The sequence below is a fragment of the Coloeus monedula genome, assembly GCF_965178545.1.
Source record: "Coloeus monedula genome assembly, chromosome: 18".
In the NCBI taxonomy this organism is placed as follows: Eukaryota; Metazoa; Chordata; class Aves; order Passeriformes; family Corvidae; genus Coloeus; species Coloeus monedula.
In genome coordinates this window covers 4,059,361-4,084,059 of record NC_138798.1, presented here as the reverse complement: position 1 = coordinate 4,084,059, position 24,699 = coordinate 4,059,361, and the positions used below count along the sequence as shown (strand labels likewise).

General features: G+C 42.6%; 1 protein-coding gene across 8 annotated transcripts in view; it reads left to right on the top strand.

The window, feature by feature from the left end:
• ATXN2 (ataxin 2) overlaps positions 1–24,198 on the top strand; it is a 49,622-nt gene extending 25,424 nt beyond the window's left edge. For 3 of the 8 annotated variants that reach the window (XM_082293599.1, XM_082293597.1, XM_082293593.1), the window contains exons 12-23: positions 1,341–1,529; positions 2,276–2,383; positions 3,271–3,341; positions 4,024–4,331; positions 4,761–4,824; positions 4,943–5,095; positions 6,042–6,108; positions 8,050–8,234; positions 8,838–8,970; positions 18,203–18,348; positions 19,012–19,239; positions 22,553–24,198. In XM_082293599.1, coding sequence (XP_082149725.1) covers positions 1,341–1,529; positions 2,276–2,383; positions 3,271–3,341; positions 4,024–4,331; positions 4,761–4,824; positions 4,943–5,095; positions 6,042–6,108; positions 8,050–8,234; positions 8,838–8,970; positions 18,203–18,348; positions 19,012–19,239; positions 22,553–22,756 — 1,856 coding nt within the window. In that variant the 3' untranslated portion in view covers positions 22,757–24,198. The remainder of the gene's footprint in view (positions 1–1,340; positions 1,530–2,275; positions 2,384–3,270; positions 3,342–4,023; positions 4,332–4,760; positions 4,825–4,942; positions 5,096–6,041; positions 6,109–8,049; positions 8,235–8,837; positions 8,971–18,202; positions 18,349–19,011; positions 19,240–22,552) is intronic. The other 5 variants (XM_082293596.1, XM_082293594.1, XM_082293600.1 and 2 more) reach the window with 5 other exon arrangements.
• The last annotated feature ends 501 nt before the right edge of the window (positions 24,199–24,699 follow it).

Below are 24,699 nucleotides of genomic sequence, written 5' to 3'. Positions count from 1 at the left end.
TGGAGTGGGAGAAGGATGTTCCAAGGTAGCTGAGTGAGAATTGGTGAGTGCAATATTGTCCTAACTGCAGAGTCAGGTGCTGGGTGAAGAGAAAGGAAGGAAAAGTGTGGGAATTAGTTGTTGAAAGGATTAATTTTCAGGGGAGTTATTGGAGGAGTCAGGAGGAGTTAGAGACTCGCCACTGCATCCCTGAGTTTGGTTAGTGGCAGTGTGGCTGGGTTGTGGTTTACTAATGAAGGAGGTGTTTGGATAGAGGTTGGTGTTAAAAGATGAAATGATACTCAGGTTAAGTTAGATGTATTTCTCCTTTAAAATTTACATGGATTTTAAGTGGTGATGTTCTTCTTGGGTACTGTAGGAGCAGTTATAGTGGGTGTCTTTTTTTTTTTAAACAGTTAATGTATTTTTAAAAAATATTTGACTTAAAAGTTAAAGCTCAGTCTTGTGCCACAGGTGAGGCCATGTTCTGGTGGGCTGTCAGGAGCTGGGTGTTTCCTTGAGGGCAAGAGAGCAACAGTTTGGTCCTTTTTAGGTACTTTTGGGGTATTTTTTAGCAGTGCAGAATTCTAGAGGAGCGTAGTGGGAACACATTTCTCAGAAAAAAGATATAATTTAGACCCACATAGACTTGTTGCCTTGTGGAAAAGACTTCAACTCTTCTTTTGTGGCATTATTTGTGTTTCATCTTCCCTGTTTATACATTATTAACATGCAAGTAGGACTGTTAAACCACTTACCTGCCTTTCTGCTCACTCACTGGAAGTTAATATGTGACAAAAAGCACAAGTGGGATGAACAGGAAGCAGGAAATACAACTTACTGTTCAAAGAACATACAACTTTCCTTGCTGCTTTAACACAGAAGCAAAAATATACTTAAAAGCACTCTTTTTTTCAATAGGCTGTGTTGTTTTTTTTCCAGCTGGCAAACCTCCAAAAGAGGACGCTGTAAAATGGATTTTTCAGCCCTCTTAAAAAATGTTTTACATCTGTTTGTGTGGAGACCTGACCACCTTTTGTGTTCTGCCTCAAACTGGGTTAATGTGAGCTGTTGTAGTTGTACTGCTGGGGACTTGGGGAAGCATTTTGCAGATTCTTGGTGGGATTAGAGGGCAGTGATATATTTTGGGGGACAGTCTGCAGAGAAATCACCCCATTATCTGAAATGCTGCGTTGTAAAGAACTAGGAGATGTGCCTGAAAGGTAAACAGGTTTTCAGTTACTCTGTAATGTCTCACAAAGTGTTTCAAAGCATGTTTTTAGCCATTTTAAAACTAAAACAAACTGCTGAGCCAGCTGGGGAAGCTCATCCTATAACTGCTTTTTCCTGTTTGTTTCTAGTTCCGAGATTATCCCCTAAAACACACAGGCCTAGGTCTCCAAGGCAGAGCAGCACTCCCATGGGACCAGCTCTGCCTTCTCCTCAGCCTGGTACTATTCCCACTGAATCTGTTGCCATGCCTGTTCCAGCTGCCTCTCCTACACCTGCCAGCCCTGCATCCAACAGAGCAGTCACCCCTTCCAATGAAGGTAAGGAGCTCTCACCACTTTGCAAATGCTCTTTTTCCCTAATTCCTGACAAGGAATGTGCCTAGGCAAGAGCACAGCTGCTTGCTGAATGATGGGGAAACTTGTGATGTGTTAAATTTTACTGGGAGTTCCCAATTTCTCGTGGTGCCAGCTTTAAACTAAGGTTGGAGAGAGGCTTTTTGAGAAGTCTTTGTGCTGAATTTCTTGTGCCCTTAAGGAATATGGGTTTATAGATGTCTGACTTAATTGAGGATTTCTTTTTTCAAACTGAGCTTTTGCCTCTTTTCTGTGTTAAAGAAACACAGGCCACTGGTTTCAAAAAACTATTTTGAACACAGCTAAAGGAAAGCTGGAAAGAAAGGGGGAAAGAAAACCATTCAGGAGCACAGTCAAATGTCTAAGAACTCTCAAATCTTTGTAGCAGTCTGTGTGAAGACCTTGGACTTCTGAAAATAATTGGCTCTAAGTTTATATTTTGTTCAGCCTAAGTTAAGGTTCTGTGTATGATGAGAAGGATGAGTTTAACTGTGATTTTTTCATTTGGCTTTAAGAACAGTAGGGTGGGGAGGGAGGGAGGGAGGATGGTCCTCCAGGCACCAGCTAGGTAGCAGGAAATGTGTAACTTAAAAGGTTTTTCTTTTCCAAGCTAAAAATGGTTAAATTTCTTCCCTATGTCTCCCTTGCCTTCTCTCTTTGGTCAATTTGAGCTGTGTATAAGAGAATAATGTTGGCAATTTCTTTTCCAGCTAAAGATACAAGGCTTCAGGACCAGAGGCAAAATTCTGCAACTGGAAACAAGGAGAATATAAAGCCAAGTGAGACTTCTCCTAGTTTTTCTAAACCTGAAAACAAAGGTTTGTATCCAAAGCTTTCATGTACTCGAGTGATGTAGGAATTGTGCACACTAAACCTGCTGTCCTGGCTGCTTTAGTTGGCATTTTAAGGAAGGCTTGGAGGCAGCCTGGTGTTCTACAGTGAAATTTGGTCATGCAGTTGTGAAGTGGCACTTTGAAATGTTGTTTGTGACTCATTCCATCAACACCAAGTGTAGAGATGCTCATGTGGATGGTGTGATTTCACTTGGTTTTTTTCTTTTTTCCCTCCCCTTCTTTCTTTCCTCTGCTCACAGAGCTGCTTTTTAGCTGCCTTTGGACTGAATATGTTTCTGCTTAGAGCTGTGCTCACAATACCTCTGAGCATCGTGGTCAGCAGAGCTTTTCTAACTGTGCTTTTCCCTATTATTTCCTTACATTTGTTTGTCTCTGCAGCGTTGTTTGTTCATTCAGTTCTCAAAAAAACCAAAAGCTGAGAACCAGATTCATTCATTCTCTCACTGGAGAGACCTTTAGGATGAGTCCAACCATAAAGCTCACCTTGCTCAGTGTTTCTCCTTCACTTGCTGTGTTTTGAAATGCTGGCACAGGCTGGGTTGGGGGTTTTGTTGCATGTTCTTTGTGTTCAGTGAATTCTGCAGTCCCTGCACCTCAGGGCTTCTGCCTTGGTGTGGTGCATCAGAACTAAAGATAAATCAGTTATGTAATGCTCTGCTTTCACAGAGGCTTTCTGTGTGCTCATACACATAGTTCATGGAATTGTACCAAATTAAAACCGAAAATAAGGTGCTGGATTTCATTGTGATATCTGCAAAACCATTCTCTTTCTGCAAACTTAGCAATGTGCAGGGTTGTGTTTAAAACTTGTATTAGAAATGCTTGGACAATGTTGATCTTATATTTGGCAGGTGTCTCTCCAATTGTTTCAGAGCATAGAAAACAGATTGATGATTTAAAGAAATTTAAGAATGACTTTAGGGTAAGTTTCTCTCTGTTAATGGTGTCATCATTCTCACGTGCATCCAGATTATTTTAATGAATTGAACACATTGCATAGGTTAACAGCTCTTTATACTTTTGCTTAATTTATGAAAATATCTGTAGGAATTCATGTTAGATATTGTAAAATCAATGCTGACTCTTGCTAGTACTATTGCCTAATGCACATAAATGTGAATATTGACTGTACACTGAAAACAGGACTTGAAACCTGTTTGATCATTAGGCACAAATAATTATCTCACACTCCATATGGAGGAGCTGTTGCAAAATTAAATGAAGAGTTTTGCTGAGGAAAATTGAAGATGAATTCATATTACTTATTTCCTGGTTATAAGGGTTTATTAAATCAGGTTAGCTTTTCAAGTGGTGCTGTTAAATCACTCAGGGGATGAGTCCAGAGGGTTGTCTGAAGCTTTCCTGTCACTCCCTAATCAACATACAGGTCAGCTGAGTGGCTGAACAGCTCCTTACACAGTGCCAGCTTAAACAGTGTTCATGGATTTCTTTTCTAGTAGAAATGGAAATGTGTGTTTTAAAAGGTCATTTCCAGATGATTGAGGCCTGTGGGACTGTGTTTTAATCTGTGTCTGTGACAGCATTAGATGGTCTCTTTGGAGTTTTGTATCAATTTACTGAATATATCCCTTGGGTTTTTTCAGTTACAGTCCAGTTCCTCTTCAGATGCAGTGGATCAGCTGCTAAATAAAACCCGAGAAGGTGAAAAATCAAGAGATGTAGTTAAAGAAAAAACAGAGTCCAGCCCTAAAGAATCTATCATAGAAGCTGGCAGTAACACCAACTCCAATGGTGGCAGTAGCAAACCCAATAGTCCCAGTATTTCTCCTTCCATAAGTAACAGCTCTGAGCAAAAGCGAGGACCTGAGGTGACTTCCCAAGGTGTACAGACATCCGGGCCTGGAAGTAAACAAGATAAAGAGGATAAAGAGGAGAAGAAGGATACTTCAGAGTGAGTAATTTTGCATTTTGGAATAAGCACATCTTTATTAACATCAGGTCTTGTGTAGAAGTCATGACTGGGTGACACATTCCTGACTGTGAGTGCTGTTACACAGGAGGAACAACAGGTGAAAGGACTGCCCTGAAAGTCATCTCCTGATTCAGTGCAGAGCTCTGGTCCTTTTGATGTCTGCTTCACATCTAAAAGCTTATTTCACTGTTTTCCTGGCTCACGTGAGCTGTGGTATCAACTGGAAAACATTCATGGATAGTTGTAGTAAGAGTCCCTCAATGAGAGTGGCTTTTTGCATGCCATGAGGTATTTCACTTCTCAGAAATCTGACTCACAGATAGAAATGAGGTGTTTCTTAAATTATTGATTGCAGATACACTTGTAAAAGAATAATGCCCAACTAAATTTTTTGTTCTTTGTGTTTAGGCAAGTTAGAAAATCAACACTTAATCCTAATGCTAAAGAGTTCAACCCTCGATCTTTTGCTCAAGTAAGTGATTTGATGCTGTTGAAAACAGTGCCTTTGAGTAGATCTTTATGAGCCAACCTTTTCCTTGGAGGATGCTCAAACTAACCCTGCCATATCCATTGCTCACCTCTGTTTGTAGCCGAAACCTTCTACTACACCAACCTCCCCTCGTCCTCAAGCTCAGCCCAGCCCCTCCATGGTGGGGCATCAGCAGCCAACCCCCGTGTACACTCAGCCTGTTTGTTTTGCACCAAATATGATGTACCCGGTTCCAGTGAGTCCAGGCGTGCAGGTAAAGTGCTGCAAACTCCTCAACACTGCACAGAGATCCTCAGGAAGCTCAGGAGACTTAGGAATCACAGAATGGGTCGGGTTGGGAAAGACCTTAAAGATCAGCTTGTCTCAGCTTGGGAGCTCTGAGTTAAAACTGAAATAATACAGCTTGTATTGCTCTTGTAAATGTAAATCATATTGTTGTGAAGTTTTAGCTGTGTAAATACTGACTTTTCCCAGTGCTCCCTCAATCTGGATGTTCAAATAGTCCCAAACACTTGTAAATGCCAGCAGCCTGTATTTATGGTTGATGTGTGCAGGTTTCCTCCCTGGTCCTGCAAGCATACTCTCACTCTCTTTAAATGTTAAGCAACTGTTTCTTTGTTTCCAGCTGTGTCCCACTGGTTCCTGGTTGTTGTAGGGATCACTGGGATTTCAAATCTAGCTCCATTATCATAGAATCATGGAATATCCTGAGTTGGAAGGGACCCACAAGGATCATCAGCCCCAACCCCTGGCCCTGCACAGACACTCCAACAATCCCACCCTGGGCATCCCTGGCAGCGCTGTCCAAACGCTCCTGGAGCACCCTCGGGGCCGTGCCCATTCCCTGGGGAGCCTGGGCAGTGCTTCCTCTGGGGGAAGAGCCTTTCCCTGATACCCAGCCTAACCCTCCCCTGACTCAGCTTTATACCAAAAAGCTGTTGAGAGGCTGTCAGGTTGAGCCCAGTGCCTGCAGTAGCAGCAGTAGCGTTCCTGGGCTGGTTGTTGCCAACCATCTGGTCTTAGTTGAGTGTCCGTGCAGACTTGATGACACTGATCCAAGAAAATCTCATAGGTTAGGCAGAGTTCACTAAACCATGTAACAGAACAGAGGGAAACACATCAAAGCTGAGTGGGGCCCCCACCCCAGCTCACTCTGAGTTTTTAAAGGAATATCACACCTTCAACTTGTTCTGTTTCAGCCTTTGTATCCTATTCCCATGACGCCCATGCCAGTGAACCAAGCCAAGACATATAGAGCAGGTAAAGGTGAGAATAATACTGCCTGTTTGGTTCTCAGTCTGCATGCAGCATGGCTAAATGACAAATGTTTGTGTGTTTTCTAATCCATGGTAATTTGGTTTTCGATCAATATTTTAAATGCTATTTTTAATAAAGGGAAGTAAGTGGAAATACTAATGGATTTATAGATAAACTAATTCAGCCAAAACATGCCAGGTTTGAGTAATGGGGGGTTGCTCGGATTGGAATCTGGTTTGACAAACAGGAAAACGTCTCTGTTACTTGGAGCATTGGGATAAGCTGATCATTTCCTATATTTCATAAAAATTACAGATTTTTTTAAAGGGGGCTTCTCTACTGGTTTTCTTTACTGGTTTGCAGCAGTGCCCTCATTGGTGCTTTAATAGAGGGGTTTTTTGTCAACATGCAGAGTCACTATTTCTTCAGGAAGACTTTGCTCTGCTGCTCTTCTGGAAAGAGCTGGTTCCAGTTTGTTCTTTTTCATTCCTGCTGCCCCAGTGACTGAACAGCTGGACTAACAATGACAATGCCACGTGTTCAAGTGACACCCGTGGCTGTGGAGCCACAGTGGGTGGTGAGATGCTCCCTGTGCTGGGCAGGGCACTGAGGGAGCAGCAAGTGCTGCTCTTGTTCTTGTGTCCAGGGAACACTGTAGCTGTGCCCAGTGAATGCTTCTGCAGTGGCAGCCAGTGCTGCAGGACAAGAACACCACTGCAGCTCCAGTCACTGCAGGAGGAAATTGTTTCCTGCTGTTTAGAAACAAACAAATGGCCTTTATCAACCTAGGGGAGACAAAAAGCTGCAATGTATTTGTGTGGTCAAACACAGTAACTTCACTGTGGCCTCACCCCTGAAATCTTCTGCTTGGTAACACTGTTTTAATCAGAAATACATTGCTGAGTACTCACTCGATGGGTGAGGCAGTTCCAATTCTGAATTCCTTTTTAAGTTCCAATATTTTCTCCAAATCCATCTGTGTGCAGCACAGCCCTGAGGGAGCTGCCTGGGTTACAGCTCTGTGCCTTTACACTGTTGAAGTTGCCTCCTGTATTTACTTCTTTCTGTTGTTGATTTGCAGTGTAAACACAATCACTGAGTGAATTTACTGATGTTTTCAACATTTCCCTCTCCTCTCCCTAAGGGATTTGGGACATTGCCCCTGCAGTGGAGCTTGCAGGTGCTTAAGGTAGCTCAGTTAATAGTTGCAGCCTGACTACAGGAAGCTGGAGCCCTCCTGGAGCCCTCCTGGAGCTCCCATGCCTGTGCTTTGTAGGCTGAATTAGTTTGTTCCAAGTCAGTTGGGTGGTCAACTCCCCAGGAGAGCTCAGGTGATCCCACACTGCTCTGCTCTTTTCGTCTTTCTTCCCTCTTAATTATTCTTACTCCTCTTTTTATAGGTTTTGTCTCCCTCAATGTTGCCTATGACCTAAAAGTTGCTTTCTGCTGCCCTGAGGGGTAGCAGGGAGCTCAAAAGATGTGAATACCTTGAGTTGTGGCTGCATGGAGACCTTTATTGTGCTCTCCTCAGCCATAAACACAAGTCATTTTAACATAAACACTCAGATTTCCAGCTGATGAACAGTGGCCAAGTAGTTCCCACAGAGGGTGAATTAAACCTTTTGAAGGGGACAGGATTAATTGGTTAATGTAGGTGTCCTGATACAACCTTTCTCTTCCATTTCTGATTCTTGTCAGTCTTTCTCTCCCTCCACCTTTATTCCTTCACAAGAAAGGCAGGGCTGGGTTTGTTGCTGTGGATATCATGTGTTTCTTGGAGAAACTCTTCTTCACACTGTTCCTTTCTGACAGAGCTCTAACCCATGGTTAAAGCTGTGGGGTGAGGATGTTCCACGTGGTCCCAGTAACATTATTATAATGTAGAACCTTTCAGGAAGATCACAGTTCTTTGCCCTGTGTTTCTAACGTGAGGCAATCTTTGTTTTCCAGTACCAAATATGCCCCAGCAGCGGCAAGACCAACACCACCAGAGCACCATGATGCATCCTGCCTCAGCAGCAGGCCCTCCAATTGTAGCTACTCCACCTGCTTACTCTACACAATATGTTGCATATAGCCCCCAACAGTTTCCTAATCAGCCTCTTGTGCAGCATGTGCCACACTACCAATCTCAGGTAAGAGTCCTTTCAATGCTCCTGATCAATCCAAGCACAAATAATGAGGTGGCTCAGACCTTGTGTCCAGTCCTAAGTCACTCTGAAGAGTTTTTGTGTTCTGGAGCACACGTGGTGATCTTGGAATGTGCTTCAAAGCCTGTAACAAATTTTAAGGTCCTAATGAATTTTAAGGTCCTAACGAATTTTAAGGTCAGTTTAGAAGTTGGCATTTATTACTGATAAGGTTTTTTTAGCTCTTTGAAGAATTTCTTTAGGTCATGGCCAGCACATCTCCTGGTTAAGCGTTCTAAAAATAACTTACTTGGTGGACTGCTCTTACTTCAAAGGCTGTTAAATCCACAAGTGTAATTGGATAAATATATAAGCTTAGTGCATTATTGGAGTGGCAAAAATTGGATATGCCAATGTTTTCTGTCAGATTTTAGCCCTTAAATTTTGGAAACAATGGGGACAATCACGACAGTGTGAAATCCTCAGCTCTCTCTCCGTTTGAGCAAGGCCGAGCCGCCGCTGTATCAATCACGACTATTTAGGTGACACGAGTTTCTTTGGAGTAATTCCCCAATTAACCGTGTGGTTTTTCCTTTGTTCTGCCTGCAGCATCCTCATGTTTATAGCCCTGTAATACAGGGCAACGCTAGGATGATGGCCCCACCAGCACACGCACAGCCGGGTTTAGTATCTTCCTCTGCAACACAGTACGGTGCGCATGAACAGACACATGCTATGTATGGTAGGAAACGTTTTGTGTTATATGTAACTTTTTAAGTCCTTACTTTGTGCAGGGGATGTATTTAATCTCAGCCTTCAAACGTGGGTGTCGTTCAGTAGATGTGGTTTATATTTCATAAGATGATGATGATGATGAGCAGAGCATTGAAAACTGAGCCAGCCTGGTTCAAATGAAAACTCAAGTGTGCTGATTTCGGTAGGATGCCAGTGACCAAGATGAGATTTCAACCTGGGAGCTGCTAAAGAATATCTGCTGAAAGAAGTTTGTTCAAGTTCTCTTGATGCTCTTGATACATCATCCCTTGTTTGTTCCTTGATTATAATTAGTACTTGTTTTATTGCAAGGTTATGACCTCAGTTTCAAACTTGACTTTAGTTCTGGCAACTAGTGAAATGCTGTCTTTATGATACTACTGGCATTATTAACAGTATGAACACTGCTGTTTAAGCAAAATAAACCATGTGTTGCTTACCTTTCTCTTTTGGTAAGTCAAGAATAAGTATATGGAACAGCTCATGTATTGCTCTGACTTGGACAATTAGTCTCTAGCGTTATCAGATGGGCATTTCTCACTTACAGTGAAGTGCTGAAAATGTGGGTTACCTTGTGACAAAAGTAAAATGTTCAAGAACTTCTAAAGCATTATAAATGTATGATAAATCAAGGCCCAATTTGGAGGAAAAAAAGCTCACTGCAAAACATGCTATTGAAAGAGGTAGAGTCAAGGTTGTTTAAGGCTTGGAAATTGTCATAAAATGTCAAAACAGCAGATGGTCTCTTGAAAACATGGCATTTCAATACTTGTTATAGCATCTGAGGAAAAGTTTTATTGGGTCACGTATATTATTGACTTAGATTCTAATAAAAGATTTTCTGTACCTTTAGACATCTTTGTATGTTTTCGGGTGCTTAGTTTTACACTGCTACTTAATGGAAGTCCATGATGTGTCATGAAAACTTACAGAGAATCTGGAGTTTAGTGGGAAATTAATTCTGATTTTAAGAGGTGTCTTACCCGTCTGAAAACATCCTGACAGATCTCTGGAGTGGTGTGGTAACAGAGTTAAGAAACAAAAATAACCTTTTTTGATGCTCAGAGGAAGAACATTTGAGCTCATTTGTGCTGAAGCTGAAATGGAAGTTACTTGTAGAGATTAATCTTTCTCTCACAGGTCTTTGCTAATTGTATTACTTTGATCTTTTCAACTCTTGTGCTTGAGGTGTCCATGTAAACAGATCTTCTGTTTGCTTTTTCGTTAGATTAAATAGAATTCCGATAAAGTGAACGATCAAAGGCTTTCAGACCTTTATTGGTGAAAACCCTCCCCTCAAATTCTAATTAAAATAAAACCAAACATGAGATAATCTGAGATTTGATTCAGAATGGTTGCATGTGACTTCCTAGCAATTTCCCATTGTTCACCATCCTTATCTTCTGTAATCAGTGGGTTTTGCAGTGTTGAAGTACAAGCCCATTGCCTTGCTTGGCTTTGATCAGATGTCTGTATAGTTTTTTTCACTGATATTCTGACTTACAACTGTTAGATCTCATTTTGTGTTGGTTTTGCAGCTTGTCTGTTGTAGATATGTGACTACCTGCCAGTGCAAACAACTAAGTTGGGTCAAACTTGAGAATTCTTTGGTATTTCCTGCCATGTAATTAAATATTACTTTCCCAAGAGCACCTAATTTAACAGAAATGGCCTGTCCTCCTGTGTTCTTTCAAGTAGCTACTTGGTGACTCTTCTAAATATTCTCCCACGTTCCAGTAAATGATGGAGTGCTTGAAATTTTTCTTACTGAAACCATTCAACCCAGGAGGATCATGAACTCCATGTGATAGACCTTTTTTAAGGGTGTGTTCTTGCCCCTGTGCAGACGTGTTTAGTGAACGTGAACTGTCTCAAAGGTACCCTTCACCTTCCAAGGTGACAGTGACACATGCAATGATTCCTGATGTTCTGCAGCACCCTCTCAATTCGCATTTTTGCAAGTCTTCCATGTGCTGAGTGCTTGAAGACCTGGCCCAGATGGACTGTGCTTCCTCAAAGTGTGTCCAGCTGTAACGTGTCCACTTCAGCTTCCATTTATCCATATGTGGGAAAAGGCAGGAATGCCAGAGGTGACCAATCTGAGCTGCTCGTGGAGCCCATTGCTAAAGAACATCATGTTGGAATTGTGCACATCTGACTGAATGACTATAAGGAAATATCCATAACTTATGTTCTGTCTTTTGGGAATCTTAAGTTTACCCACATTTGAACTAAATATACCTGTGCACTTTGATTCTGGTCCTCCCTTAAAAATAATTTGAAAGTACAGAATAACAACTTTCTGAGAAACAACCACCGCTGCTGCTTTTGATTTTGCTCAAACAATTTCCCTTTTGGCTCTTTAAAATTGCTATCTGATTTTTTAAAAAATACATTATTACTTATTTTTAGCACTGATATCAGGATTCAGTGGGCCACGCTGCCCTTTTACTCTCAAGGTACTGGTGCTTACTTTGAGTTATTCCTGCAAAATTCACTCAGTTTTTCTCCTGCATATGTGGTAGAGAGAAGATGTCTGCAAGAACTACTGTGCTGAGACCTGGGGGTTGGGGGGAAACTGCTTATCAAGTATTCCTAAGGTGTGAAATGTTTTCTGGTAAGATCTGAAACTGCACCTTCACTAATGGTTTGGGACGAGTTGAAAGTCTGTGGCAAATAGTAACAGCCTGGCAGCGAAGAGAAATTCCTGTCGATTTAAGGGAACCACCCTCACTGCCAAAAGTTTGGGGTTGTTTTCCTTCCTGTCTTGTGAAGAGATAGCTGAATCCAAAATACATGCAGTGACCTAATAAGCACTCTTCCATTTTAAAGAAAAGTACTTTTGTCTAATGCTGTTTAATGGGATATTCCTGCACTTCTGGGATTTCCTTGCCAGTTCACTGTGTCACAACCCCGCTGTTGACAAGACAGAGAAGCAGAGCTGCGTGGTCCCAGTAACCCCAGCTAAACACAGGACAGAGGAGTGTTCAGATCACTGGGGTTTTCCCCTCACAATGGGGAAGGACAATGTCCAAACAACTTTCTTCCCAGCCAGATGATAACAATGTCTGTGACACTTCAGCTGTGGAGCCGTCCCTGTCCAGGAGAGTTTGAAATGTGACACCCTTACCTGCCACACAGCTGACCTGGAGGTGTCGTCCTTCCCCTGCTCAGCTGCACCTTGGGTTCAGAAGGTTGTGTCTGTCTGGCAGCTGCTGGCTCGGGGTGGCCTCCCAGTCCCTGTCCTTGGGCTGCTGGAGTTTGCTGGCCACAGTCCCAGTTTGGCTCCTGTGTCACACAAAGCCCAGACCAGGCTTCTGCTGCTGGTAGAAAATTTGGTTCCCGAGTAGAGGGTGGATCTGTCCATTCCTGTGACAATGAACTTGTGGTAGTTTTCCATGTGGCTGAATTGTTTCCTGATATCTGGAGTCCTTTGAAAAACTTAACTTTTGTGTTTAAGAACTTGTGTAAAACCAGACCTTGGTTTTGCACAGATGCGTTTCCTGTTTTTTGTGCTCTCATTCCTGTCCCTGTTCTCCCTTCCCCTTTCCCCTTCTGCATATGTTTTACTGGTCTGGTGTTGTCTCTAACTTTATCTGGTTTCTGTCTCAGCAGTAGAGTAAATTCTATTCCCCTGATAGTACAATGGTGGATATAATATAAACCTCAGAGGATTCTCCAGGGACTAAGAGTGAACCAGTCACCAAAGGTGTCTTGGAACTGTTCAGAATGGCAGTGCCATAGCTGAAAAAGCAAGGGGCCAGTTTCTGCTCTAGTGTAATTGTATTTTAACCTTCTTGTTGCAGTGAACAGTAATAGACCATGAATTGACATAAAGTTTCTTTTTGTGTTAATTAAGAACTGCAAGACCTCAGTGTCACAGTTAAGAAGGAAAGCTTACTTGAGACTTGTGTTTCATCTCCACTCATTTGTAAAACAAAATATCTAGCTCTAATAGCAGCTGAGTAAATAAAAATATCTGCATGGTTCTAGAGTCTTCAAAAAAAATTTAAAAAAAATTAAAACTGACACTGACCTTTCCAGAAGATGGGAAGTATGCACGTGGCAAGAGGCTAATTTACCTTTCTATTTCCCAAATTCAGCATGTCCCAAAATACCATACAGCAAGGAGACAGGCCCTTCTTTCTACTTTGCCAGTGAGTTGGGTTTTTTGTACTAATTTTGATTGTACAGAAAAGCACTTTCTAAAGAACCACATGTTAAAGGAATGGGACGTGTTGAGGGAACAAGTTTCCTTGCACCAAACCAGGATGTGGAAAACGCAGGAAGGTTCCTCTCAGTGGGCAGGGGATGGAGCTTTGGGACAGATTTATATGATCACAGGAAGCTGAATTGTCAATTCTTCAAAAATTTATTTTGAGTATAGAATAATCTCTGACTTCACTACCCAGTCTTTTCATCTGCAGCCAGAAGTGGGCTCTAAGAAATCCTTCCCTGTGAGGGTGGGAAGGCCCTGGCACAGGGTGGCCAGAGAAGCTGTGGCTGCCCCATCCCTGGAGCTGTCCAAGGCCAGGTTGGACGGGGCTTGGAGCAGCCTGGGCTGGTGGAAGGTGTCCCTGCCCATGGCAGGGGGTGGAACAAAATGATCTTGAAGGTCCCTTCCCACCCAAACCACTCTGTGATTCTGTAGCCTCTGCTTAAACCTGGGGGAGCTGCATTGCTCCCTTCCATGAGCCAAACAGGATTTTTAAACCTGACAAGTTACCAGCTTCCTAAAAGGAGAAGTAACCTGGGCCTCATCCCTTTAAAAAGCTGTGGCTCAAGTTCTGAGCCCCTGGGAGGAAATAACTCGAGTTGCAGCTGAGGTGGAGGAAGTTTTCTGTAGAGCTGCTGCTGAAGGAGTGCTGGGAACAACTTGTGCTCATGGTTGTATGGCAGGGATGAGATGAGGGCTCCTTGGCAGGTGAACTTTATCAGTTCCATTCCCTGGCTCAGGTGGGGCTGTGCTGGTGCCCAGCATCACTGTAGAGGAGAGGGGCTGGTGCTCTCTGGACACAGCAGCCTGATCCAGCTCGTCCACACTTACTGGGAAAGGCAGAGAACTGCAAAATACTGCCTTGTCTGCTGGTGTTCAGCAGCTGCTTTGAGGAAGCTGAGGTTTGAGAGGGGTGGTTGCAGGATGAACTCTCACCCAAGACATGGGAAAGGAGGAATTGTGGTTTCAGGGTGTTTCTGTTCTTGCTGCTGTCCTGCCGTGGCACTCGTTGCTGTGTCTGTCTGCAAGTCCGTGCAGCTCATGCCAGGCACTCTCCTGGGTTTTGGTGTTTTGGTTTTTTTTTTTGCATTAGCTCATGCAAGAGGGATGTGAGAAAAACCATTTGTTCTCCAAAAATCTCCTCTGGAGCAGACTTGCTGTGTTTCTTGTACCAGATTGGTTCTGCCTGAGCGGGGGCTGTAGGATGCTGAGCTGTGCTGTGTTCATGCCTCTTGGTTTGGTGCACTGAAATCTCTTTAATAACCTCGTTCCTTTCTTGGATTATCTTTGGAGTCCACTCTACCTGTGTAAAATGAGTTCTTGAAATGTTTGTGTGATGAAAGAAACATTTGCTATTTCTTTGCTTCCTACCATTCAGGTCTTTTAAATGTAGTTATCCTCACCATCTTACTGGCTCTGGCAATAGTTTTGAAGTTTGTTCATTGGTCAGTTCTTGAAAATAGGCTCTTCAATGCATCTTTGGACTATGACCAATGCTGACCACCATTGGCACCATTGAAATTCCAGGGAAAAGACAAAATTACAAAATGACACGATGTGGTTTCACATATTCCCTTGTAGCTGGGAGTTCTGCTTGATCTCTGCTGCTGTGACCTCTTTTGATTTCAGCTCCTTCTGTGGGTTCTGTGGCTGACTACTTCTTGTTTGCTCTCAGAGAAATGGGGTGCAGTTCTGTAGAGTTGAATTCAGTAATTCAATCCATGTGATGTTTTTTTCCCATTCTGTGATTGAGTCGCTTCCCTCCCTCATGTCCCTGCCAGGTCAGTGCAGTGAAATATTTCACGTTAGAACCAATTTGGTTAGAAAGATGCAGAAGTGAAGCAGGTTAGCTCAGGCAGAGGAATTTAAGGCCTAAAAGGTGAGAAACCCAGTGTATTTGTGCTGGAATGAGCTGAGGTGACTTGCAGCAAGATGTGTCCTTTCCTAGAGCTTTCTTGGCACGTTCTCAGATAATAGGTGGCCGTTTAGAAAATCTCCAAAATACTGACAATTGGGGAAAATGTTGGATAATGGGTTTTGATTGGTTTTTTTTCACCTCCTGTCTTGTCTTATTTGCTGTTAATTTGTGTAGTGAGCTGTTTTGATGGCCAGGCAGAAATTCCTTTAAAAAATCCCAGGGACAGTGGTTTAGTTCTGGCTGAGCAGGTGAATTTTTCATGATTTTTACAAGATTCCTTTGACAATCCTGCTGGTCTCAGAGATTTCATTGGCTTGGCAGGAATTACTTGCACTAACTAAACATGAGAAACCATTTACATTGCTGGAGTTGGAGTCTGAACTCTGGTTTTGAACTGGGAATACGTTTCAGAACCTGCTGAGTTGTTCTTGGTTTGTGTGCAGGGACTGGCCAGGATGCAGAGAAGTGCCCAGATAACATTTTTTGAAAGGCACTTTTAATATTACTATTAAAACATAATTTGTAGCAGCATCTGAAGTGATTTTAAGCTCTACAAGTTTGGTCATTAGGGTGATCTGTTAAAGACAAAATGAAGGAGAGGAGAAACTAGAGAAATAAATATTCTTCAGTATAAAAAAATCCAGTGCTTCAAATCCAAAGCTATGGATAAAATATTAGGTGGTTTTGGAAGAGCTGCCATTATGACAAAAACTTGATCCTCCCCCTGCTTTTTATCTATTCTTTAGGGTGCTATTCCTTGGTTTTACTGGTGTCTAAAGAGAGAAATTCCTTATTGTGAAGTTTTAGTGTAGAAATATCTGCTTCAGAATAACTGAGTTTATTGTTCTCTGGGCCATAGAGGACCAAAAGATGAATTGCACAAATGGTTTAAGGGAGTCCCACATTATTTTGGGGGCTCTTAACAAGTGATGTGGGAAGCCTTGAATATCTTACAACTTGGAATTAAATTTCATATACATTTTAAAGCCTCTTGAATGGAGTTGGAGTTAATTTGTAGTCAGGCTTGCCAGCTCTGTGGCTGAGGCACTGGGAGGATTGCTGGTCTCACGTGCCCTTTGGCAAGCAAGTGATCCCTCCTTCCATTTATTTCTATTACTTTGACAAAGATAATAACTTCTGACCTTCTTCAGAGTGTGTACAATAATGAGGCTGAGAAGTTTTCCTCCTGTAGAAAGCCATAAACTTGGTACTGTAAAAATGATCAGTGTTGCCATTGATAATTTTGATGTTTTCAGAGGAGGAATGTCTGAAAGTCAAGTAGGATGCTGCTGCAAAATACATTTTAGTAGTGATACAAAAAAGCCCCAAAAAACTTGGATTTAAAGCGTAACAAAACGCTGTGGCAGAAGATCCTGCTGGTTTTGACGGTGAGCTTAGAAAACATTGAGGTGGTTTTGAACCCCTCCCCTCAGTCAGAAAGACTCAGAGTGTACAACTGTGCTTGCACACATGGATAAGAACGTTAGGATCAACTCCAGGCTGCAGGAATTTAGTTCATCTGCATTAATAGCCTGAAACTGCTCATCACTGTGAGGCCATTTGCTCAGTGAAGATTTAATAGAGCTTGCCAGGGATTAGGTTAAATGTGGCAGGCAGTTATTTTCTAAAGCGGGAACCTGTACGGGGGAGAAAAACCTCAATCAGGCAAAAAGATCCTGGCTCACTGTATTCTGGTGAGTTGGAACGTGGTAGAACTTGGATTTGTAAGGTTTATAGCAAACCAGACTGGAGGAAAACTGCAGTGGCAATCAAGTTCTCATATAATACCAACCCCATTTAAAAAACCCTATAACCTGCTAGATACTCATCAGTAATTAACTTCAGAGTGCACCAAAACAAATAAGGAACAGTCAAAGGAAATATTGAGGAGCAGGTTGATAGTTTTCTTTGGCTGTTTGCTTCTTTAGCACTGTAGTCAGCAAAACTCTCCTTGATCTTGTGGGCTGTGACATCAGAGGGATTAACACATGTTGTCACACACAGGAGTAGCTGCAAACACAGCCTGCTTGTTGCACAAGACCTAAAAGAAATAGGAGAAACATCCTCATTTTTAGGGTCCTTCTTTCCTGTTGCATGCTTTGTGTTTAAAGGAAGACTCGTTGTCATTATGGCTTTTCATACTTGCTTAGATTCCCTCAAAAATTAAAAAAAAAAAAAAGGATTTAGTGTGGCCCATTTGGAGCAGGGGCAGAGCAGGATCCAAGAAGGAACTTGGTGTTTGTTGTTGGAGACTGGCACAGCTGTAGCAACAGATGTGGCTTCACTGGGGTGAAAGTTTCCTGTTGTTCAGTTTCTTCCTTTTTGGGAATTTTGTACCTTATTTGCTACTGTTTCAAGGAATGAAGAATTCCGTGGCAGTGTTGGGAAATTCACAGGATGGTGGTGATCCAGAACAGATTGGCCTCGAGGGCAGAGGCAAAATGGGTTATTTTAGCCCAAGAAAGTGGCTTCAGCAAAAATTTGATGCTCGAGCAGCCTCAGTTTTGTCAGCTGTGATGTTTATTTACTCTGGAGCACACAGGCAGAGTTTGTGCTTCCCTCTGACTGTTCTGTGAGCAATTTCCAGAAGAGTAGCATGGTGAGGTTAGCCAGGTATAAGGCCAAAGAATTTTTTTTGGATGGTGGAAATAAAAATGGCTCATAACACCTTTGAAAAGTATATCTCAGGAAATCCTAAATTGTATGAAAATTATAAATTTGATCTTTGAAACTGGTCTGTTTGACAAAACAAAAGATGAAATACTGCTTTTCTCTATGTAGTATCTGTTACATTGTCAGGTTAGGGAAGATGAACTGTCTAATTATGGTTGTTTATAGATTTTCCTGCCAAACCAAACTACACAAAAGCAAGGTAAGATCCTCAGCTATTTGCAAGATAAATACATATATATATATATATATATATACTTTTTTTTTTTTTTAGAAGGGGGAGGGAATATATTTACTGAGTGTTTGAGTTGTAGTGAAATCTTCAAGTGCAGATGGTGACTTGATAGAGGTGCACGTCCTGTACCTGGTGTTAAATATTCCTCTTTTTCATCCTAGTTTCCACTGGCTCACTTGCTCAGCAGTATGCCCACCCTAATGCTACCCTGCATCCGCATCCTCCGCATCCTCAGCCTTCTGCCACCCCAACTGGCCAGCAGCAAAGCCAACATGCTGGAAGCCACCCTGCTCCAAGCCCCGTGCAGGTAACACAACCCAGGGACTGAGCAGCTTTAAATTGTGTTTAATTGCATTTAAGAGATTGCAGCTGACTGGTGCTTGATGTTGATATATTGATTTCTTTGAGAGGAAAAAGGGTAGGATGGAGCAGAGTCCAACTGTTCATTTCTCCCTGGTCACATGGGATGGGGGATGTTTCAATTTAAGGATTATGGAAGGATCATAATTGTGTCAGTGCTTTCATATGAGTGAAGTGGAAATAGCAGATAAACGCTGAGAAGTGTTTGATTGTATTTTGTCAAAGCAGGTGAAAACAAAGTGGTCCTTCGGGTAGTGCTGCATTCCTTAGCTCCCTCCTGAGAATAACTCTGGCTGCAGCTCTGAGGCAGTCCCAGCTCCAGGTTCTCCATGGTTTTACCTGGGGGATAGTGCTGCATTCCTTAGCTCCCTCCTGGGGATAACTCTGGCTGCAGCTCTGAGGCAGTCCCAGCACCAGTTTACCTGGCAGTCTGGGTTCTGTTTGCCAGCAGAAGCTGAGCCTGGTGGGGTTGTGTAGAGTTTCCCCATGAGCACAAGCGTGGCCATCCTTAGATACAGATTTGGAATTGAGAGCAGTTTCCCACTCCTTTCTCCTTCATGTGTGTAATCCCTCAGCCCTAACCTCAATGATCTCTTGTGTTTTCTTGCAGCACCACCAGCACCAGGCTGCCCAGGCCCTGCACCTGGCCAACCCCCAGCAGCAGTCGGCGATTTACCACGCAGGTCTAGCTCCAACCCCTCCTTCCATGACGCCAGGCTCCAACACGCAGTCTCCACAAAACAATTTTCCTACAGCACAACAAACAGTCTTCACCATTCATCCCTCCCATGTTCAACCTGCATATACCAATCCGCCACACATGGCCCATGTCCCCCAGGTAAACACAGTTTAACAACCTTCAAGACTAAATGTCTTAATGCCACAAAGTTAGGACAGTCGGGCCTGCTGAAGTGATTGCCAATCTGTCACCTCTCAGCACAGACTTACCTGTTGTTGTTATTTAGGTTTCTGTCTGTACATTGCCTTTATTTAGAATTTGACAAGGTGTATTTGGACCTCAGCTTCCAACACCTAGTGCATCTGCAACTGTAGTTTAATGAAGACATCTTAAGCTGGCACTGCTACTGAAATAAACTGAGCTCTCTTCCCAGTTCCTGGCTCCCATCCTTGTCCCTGCCCCACCACTCTGCTCACAGAACTGCTTGGCCGTGGAGCAGACCAGGCTGGGGACATGATTCAGCTGAAATGTGCTGAATCCCTTTTTAAGCTGTTTCTTGGTCAAATAGGTTCCCTGCTCAGTCAGGTGCCTGATCCCAGGAAGAGCTGGCATACAGAAAGGTTGGAGGTGGGAGCTGAGTGCAGAAAGGCTGAGTTGCTGCTTTTGGTGGCAGTTTCAGGCTCTGCATCGTAGACAAATTTATACAAATACATCCAGAAAAGGACATGACAGGATTTCCTGGGAGTAGCAAGGCAGTGCAGGGAGAGAGGAGAGAGTTAAGGTGACTGCAGGACAATCCTTGCAGAAAGAAGTCTCTGTGTGTATGTGTGTGGGGGGTGTGTGTGTGGTTCTAAATGAACTGCTTACGCTGAAGATCCCCAAAGATTGTTGGGCAACCTAAAACAACAGTCTTTGCTTCAGAATCAGAAACCCACTTCTCTTAACTGCTCTCTTGTGGTCACCTCCCTGAGAAAAAGGATTTGGGGAAGGGAAGCACATGATAGATTAATCAAGAGCTCCGTGGAAAGCAGTGTGACAGAGATTTTCTGATGTTTACTAAATCTCCTGGATTTAGTGTCCTTTCTCGAGAAATGGGCAGTTCAATCAGTAATTTGCCTGCACAATTTCTTCTTCAGACCATGAACTTGGTGGCTGGCTTCTGCCTTCTCATACAGGTTAACAGTAGTTTGGGATAAGGTGACTATCTGTGATTAGGGATGTTAATCTGACAGGTGTCCAGTCCCTTGCAGAATTCTGATAAAATCTTTGCTTTGGTCCTTGGGACAGTCAGTTAAGTCAATAAATCAATAGTTCTTTAGGAATCCTTTTACTGATGTTGTTTTTAGCTTTTTGATTCTCTCTTAGGCTTTTGATTTCTCTGCTTTTTTGAGGGAGGATAAAGAGAGGATGGCCAAAGCTGACAATTGCTGTGGCATCTTGGCATGTCCTCCCCTTCTCTGGTTTCTGCCAGAAACAAGACTCCTGCTCTGCTCTGGTGTGAAGGCACTGCTGTCAATGCCTGGGTTGTGTTTAGAGCTTCTCAGAGGAGTCTTGGCTTAGTGGCACATCCAGTGCTGTGATTTGAAACATGAAATATTTGCTTGAAGGTCATCAAGGGGTAAAGCTGTGCCTGAATTGTGCCCTGGCCAGGCCAGGGAAGCAGAATGTGACCATTGCCTTCCTTTCTGTGTGCCAAGCACTTAACCAAATTAAACAAATCAGATGCAACTTTGAGTCAGAAATGACTGCTCAGGCAGGATTTTTAGCAATCACAGACAAAGCCTGCCTTGCCCTTGATTTTTAACTTGTGCAGTCTCTTCTGTAATTTTTTTAGAATGAAAGCTGCAATTTGTGATATTTACACCAAACTAATTGACTTTCCTAATGAAGTAGTTCCCTCAAAAATCTCTAGTGAAGGAATAACTACAGTTCTGTCAGAAATTTTAAATGCATGTAATTATTCCATCGTGGGGAAACTAATCACTGGATTTAATAGTTTTTTAGCAGCCTCATTCCCAGCTTCTAAACACAATTCTGAAATACCACGTGGTAAGAATTTCAGTTAGGCCAACACAGGGGATCAATCCAATTTCCCTTCAGGTTATCAGATGAATCTTGAGCTGGTAGATATCTCACTTGAGAACCAGTACTTTAAAATTCATTACAGAGAGCTGTCAGCTGCCAATTTGCAAAGTGTTTGAGCCACAGCAGAAAAATTTTATCCACTGTGTGTATTGACTCCAGCTGCTCTATGAATAGCTGCTTTATAATGATGGCTTCTACAATAGCATGTTTGTCAAAGTCAACGTGGAGCCAGTCCTGGGAGGTATTTCTGTTCCACAGCCTGATCTCCTAAACGTTTTTTAGAGCAAGAGTGAGATTTGAATTGCAGTTCCTGCCTTTAAAGGCTTCTGGGGTGCTACTAACACGTGCAAGTCTGATCAAAGAGTTTGGGGAATGTCTGTGATGAGTCAAGTAACCCTTTTTGTCTTTAAGAAATAAAATTCTAGCCACTACCTGCTATCTGTCTTTACTGGCATGGGAGACCTGTGAGGCTGCAGTTCTGGGATATGGTAGAAGGACAAAGCAAACCTTAGGTACAAATGATGGCGTTTTGGGGCTTTTTTCCCCAAGAGAAATCCACTGAGAGCTCTGAGTTCCTTTGTGCTTTTAAGAAATTAATGTTTGCTAGGTTTTTAAATTGAAAAAAAAAAAAAAAAAGGATGACCTCTAGAGACATGAACTGCTCTGAGCTAAAGAACCCACCAAGCTCCTGAACTTGTTTGCCAGAGGTGATCAGCCATGGGAAGGATTAATCTCCTTTTCCACTGAGATTTAGCCCTGATTGCTCAGATTACACAAGAACTGCGATGAGCTGAACTGGAAACAGAACAAAGCTGCCCTGAGAGTGTAAAGGGATGAAATCACTCATGTCAGAAGGACTTGGCTGAGCACTGTGTGGGCACAGGTCACTGGGGAGGACAGGGAGGTTCCCAGGGCAGGGAGCCAGGAGAGAACGTGGGGTTGTGCAAGGAGAGAGCTGGGGAAGGGATGCCAGACTCCCAGTGCCTGTGAAGTTCCTATCTGTACCCTCTAGGAAGTGCTTTGATGTAGGTGACTAACAGAAATGTTTGGAAGATTTGTTGCTGAATTGTTTTTTTTATTTTTAATACCCCCCTATTTAACGCTGGCAAAATGGCTAAAATTGAGAATGTGACTCAGAGCCAGCAGTAAAGACTTGAGCCCTTTTTTTAATTATTATTTTTCCTTTTTGTTGTTTTTTTTTTTTTTTTTTTTTTTTTTTTTTTTTTTTTGTGTGTGTTACAACCTCTTCCTTAACCCCTAACCTAGTTTAAAAAAAAAAATGGAGAGTAACCCTCCGGATTTGCAGCCGGAGCAAACTTTTGCCAGTCATGTGGCCAGGAGTTGCTGCCTCCTTGTGACCATGATACTAAAGAGCTCTTTGTTTCAGGCTCATGTACAGTCAGGAATGGTTCCTTCTCACCCAACTGCCCATGCTCCAATGATGCTAATGACGACACAGCCTCCCGGTGGTCCCCAAGCCGCCCTCGCTCAAAGTGCACTACAGCCCATTCCAGTCTCGACAACAACACATTTCCCCTATATGACCCACCCTTCAGGTGAGGAGTGTGTGCCCGGGAGACCTGCACCCTAACTGAGCCAGGTCGGAGTAGTAACAACTGGGAGAAACCAAGATTTGGGGAAAAAAAAAAAAAAAGACAAAAAAAACCCAACCAGCGTTAAGATGTCCTTGTATTTCGCAGCTGCGCTTTGGCAGCCTAGAGGAGCGTAGGTTTAGCTGGTGAGATGTACCTAATTCAGGGAAAATTCTGCTTTTTCTCTAGCTGGAGTAGAGAAAAGGAAAAGTGTGAGACACTGGCACTGTGGGACTGAGTTTTGCAGGTGTTGCCGTGGATTTGCCGTGGGGGATGGACTGTGTGTAGCTTATAATGATCGGAGGTTTTATTAAATCTTGATGATTTCACAGGAGTGAAATGTTGTGTGGGGGTAGGGCTGCTGATAAAGTGACAACTGAAATCTAAACTTTAATTCAGAGTAACATTCTGCAGCTTTGCTTTGGGGGAAAAGTAGGAGTTGTGTGACTTCTTTCCGCTTTAAATTTAACCTTATTTAGGCTTCTTTGATTATTCGAGTTCAAACAGCCTCTGAACTTCTGTAGTGATGTAGTTTTACCTGATGTTTCTTGGGGAATGTGTGAGCAGAACAAAGCTGCTTTCTGAGGGCTTAGGTAGGGAAAAAAAAAAAACAAAACCATCCCAAGGACATCTTGATGTGCAGGGTTTTGTTTTGTTCTCTAAGAAAATAAAAGCAAAAAAAAAAAAAAGAGGAAAAAAAAGAAAAATAAAAGAAAGTTGAGCTCAGTAGTTGTCCTGTGACCACTTTACTAGCAAACTGTTGTGTGGCTTGCCAATTTATTATTTACATTTGAACTTTTTTTTTACAGTACAAGCCCACCACCAACAGCAGTTGTAAGGCTCATCTGGAATAACTGAAAGGCTGGATACCTTTTGTAGGCCAAATACCCTCCTTCTACTGCTTCTGCCAACTGGAAGCACAGAAAACTAGAATTTCATTTTATTTTGTTTAAAAAAAAAAAAAATTTTTTTTTTTTTTTGATTTCTTGTAACATCCACTAGGAATGCTAACAGTTCATCTTGCAGTGGGAGAGATTCGGACTGAGTAGAGGCATTTAGGAACTTGTGGGCTATTCCATAATTCCATGCACTGTATCTGAGTCCTGCAAGTGCCCCAACTCTGCTTGCTGAAAACTGGAAGTTATTTATTTTTTAATGACCCTTCAAAGTTATGAACTCGTCAGCTAGCAAAAGAAGTAACAAGAGTGATTCTTGCTGCTATTATCACTAAAAATCAAGACTTGGAGATCCCTTTTACTTCTAACTAAACTTGAAACAGGTTCAGTAAAAAAAAAAAAATTCTAATCGTCAAACGGATGAGTTATTATTTATAAATCACGTTTGATGAGATAATCACTATCGTGAGACAGTGATGTAACTTTTAAGTTAAGAAAACTTTTACTTTGTAGATAATATAAAATAAAAACTTAAAAAAAAATTAAAAAATAAAAAAAGTTTTAAAAACTGACCCTCCTTGGTGTTTGTGTGGTGATTTATGAGTCTCTTCCCGTACCGGCTCCTCCAGCTCTGATCCTCACTGGAGCCAAGGTTTGCCCTGAGTCTGTTGGGTGCTGCTGCTGCAGGGGCATTGCAGAAATCAGGGAAAGATTTGGGAATCACAAATTCAGTACAGTTTTCTAACAAGGTTTTGTGTCCGGGTGATTTTGTGTTCCTGATCCCTCAGCCCTGGGCTGCTCCGGACGGTGTCAGGAAAGGTCCCAGCTGGGCCTTCGAGGTGATGAAAGTATAAAAGTCCGTGGTGCTGCTGGAGAAGGAAAGGAAGGGTAAGAATTCCCTGGCAAAAAGCCTTAAAAAGATGAGGAGACAAAGGTTATCCCTGCTCCCAGTGCCGTGTCCTGACTGTCCTGTGTGGGGCAGGCATCGTCCCATGGGGACAAACCAGAGGATTTTCATGTCTGAGGGAGCATTTCTGCCTTTTAGC